At 58.1% G+C, this 1,327-nt stretch overlaps 1 protein-coding gene across 1 annotated transcript in view; it reads left to right on the forward strand.

Moving 5' to 3' along the window:
* Positions 1 to 1,083: 1,083 nt before the first annotated feature.
* Positions 1,084 to 1,327, forward strand: part of LOC111731701 (solute carrier family 22 member 1-like) — a 3,625-nt gene continuing 3,381 nt past the window's right edge. The window contains exon 1 of the mRNA XM_023523444.1: positions 1,084 to 1,320. Coding sequence (XP_023379212.1) covers positions 1,084 to 1,320 — 237 coding nt within the window. The remainder of the gene's footprint in view (positions 1,321 to 1,327) is intronic.

Here is a 1,327-nt window from a genome sequence, read left to right on the forward strand (position 1 = left end):
ACACACACACACACACACACACACACACACAGGGTGTAAGGAGCACGTCAGGCTGAGGGTCCAATTAGGGGGCTCCCCGAGTGCCCTCTGCCTGCTGCCGTCCCTTTGCGAGTCCGTCCCCTGTGGACTGTAAGCTGTTTGGAGTTAGGGACCGCTCTGTCTGTGTCCCAGGGCCTAGCACTGCTTGAGATGTACAGGAACTCGGCGAATATTTGTTGAGTCAACAAATAAGCCAGCACACAAGCCGGTGAGCCAAAGACAGCTTCATAGATTGAGAGATCTTGCTGTGGAGCAGTTCAAGTTCAACGACGGCGTGAACTTGGACAGTTGCCGTTACCTCCCTGAGCCTCCGTTTTCCCGCTGTGCCGGGGGGACAGTAACAGCATCTGTGTCGAAGGCTGTCATGAGAAGGAATCAGGCGACACATGTTTGAGCCCCGAGCAGGTGCCTCAAAGAGGGGGCCGATGCTTTCATCCCTGACGGTCTCTGGTTTACCTGGCCCTGGCCCATGGTGTTGGCCTGTGGTTGTTCACGGTCCCCTTTTCCATGACATTCTGGCCTTCGGACTCCTGAGAGGCAAACAGAACTGGCATCTGGAAGGCAAACACAGCGCTCGGCGGAGGCGAGCTCGGGAGCTGGCTGCGCCCCTGAGCTGCGGGGTTCCACAGCCCCTGCGGCTGGGCCTGGCTGTCGGTGGGCTGTCTTTGATTTATCTGGATCGTAAAAGGCAGTATTCGAATAGATAGATCTCTTTGAAAGAGGCCTAGAGACGGCTGGGCGTTGACATGGCTGCCTCTGGCTCTCTCCTCTGTGAGTGAGCTCTAACTCAGGAAAATTAGGACCTCAGCTTGGTGACCTGCTTCCTCCCCGAGCGAACAATTTGGCAGCCATCTTCCCGCCTTCCACCTGTGCGTGAAGTCAGCACCACGGGGTAAAAGATTATTTCTAATTGGTTGGCGTCCAGGTGTATCATGCTTAGACAGCAACTTGATTTCAAAGCAGCAGAGAAACCCACGTGAACACTGACCCTGGCCTCTGCGGCCACGCAGGTCCAGTCAGAGCAATGTGAGTGCTGGCTGCATCATGTCCACCATAGATGACATCCTGCAGCAGATCGGGGAGTTCGGCTTGTTCCAGAAGCTGGTCTTCCTGCCCCTGTGCCTGCTCTCGGCATTGTTCGCCCCCGTCTACGTGGGCATCGTGTTCCTGGCCTTCACCCCGGACCACCGCTGCCTGAGCCCGGGCGTGGCCGAGCTGAGCCAGCGATGCGGCTGGAGCCCGGCGGAGGAGCTGAACTTGACCGTGCCGGGCCCGGGGCCGGCGGGCG

This window comes from Pteropus vampyrus, unplaced genomic scaffold, assembly GCF_000151845.1.
Source record: "Pteropus vampyrus isolate Shadow unplaced genomic scaffold, Pvam_2.0 Scaffold392, whole genome shotgun sequence".
NCBI lineage: Eukaryota > Metazoa > Chordata > Mammalia > Chiroptera > Pteropodidae > Pteropus > Pteropus vampyrus.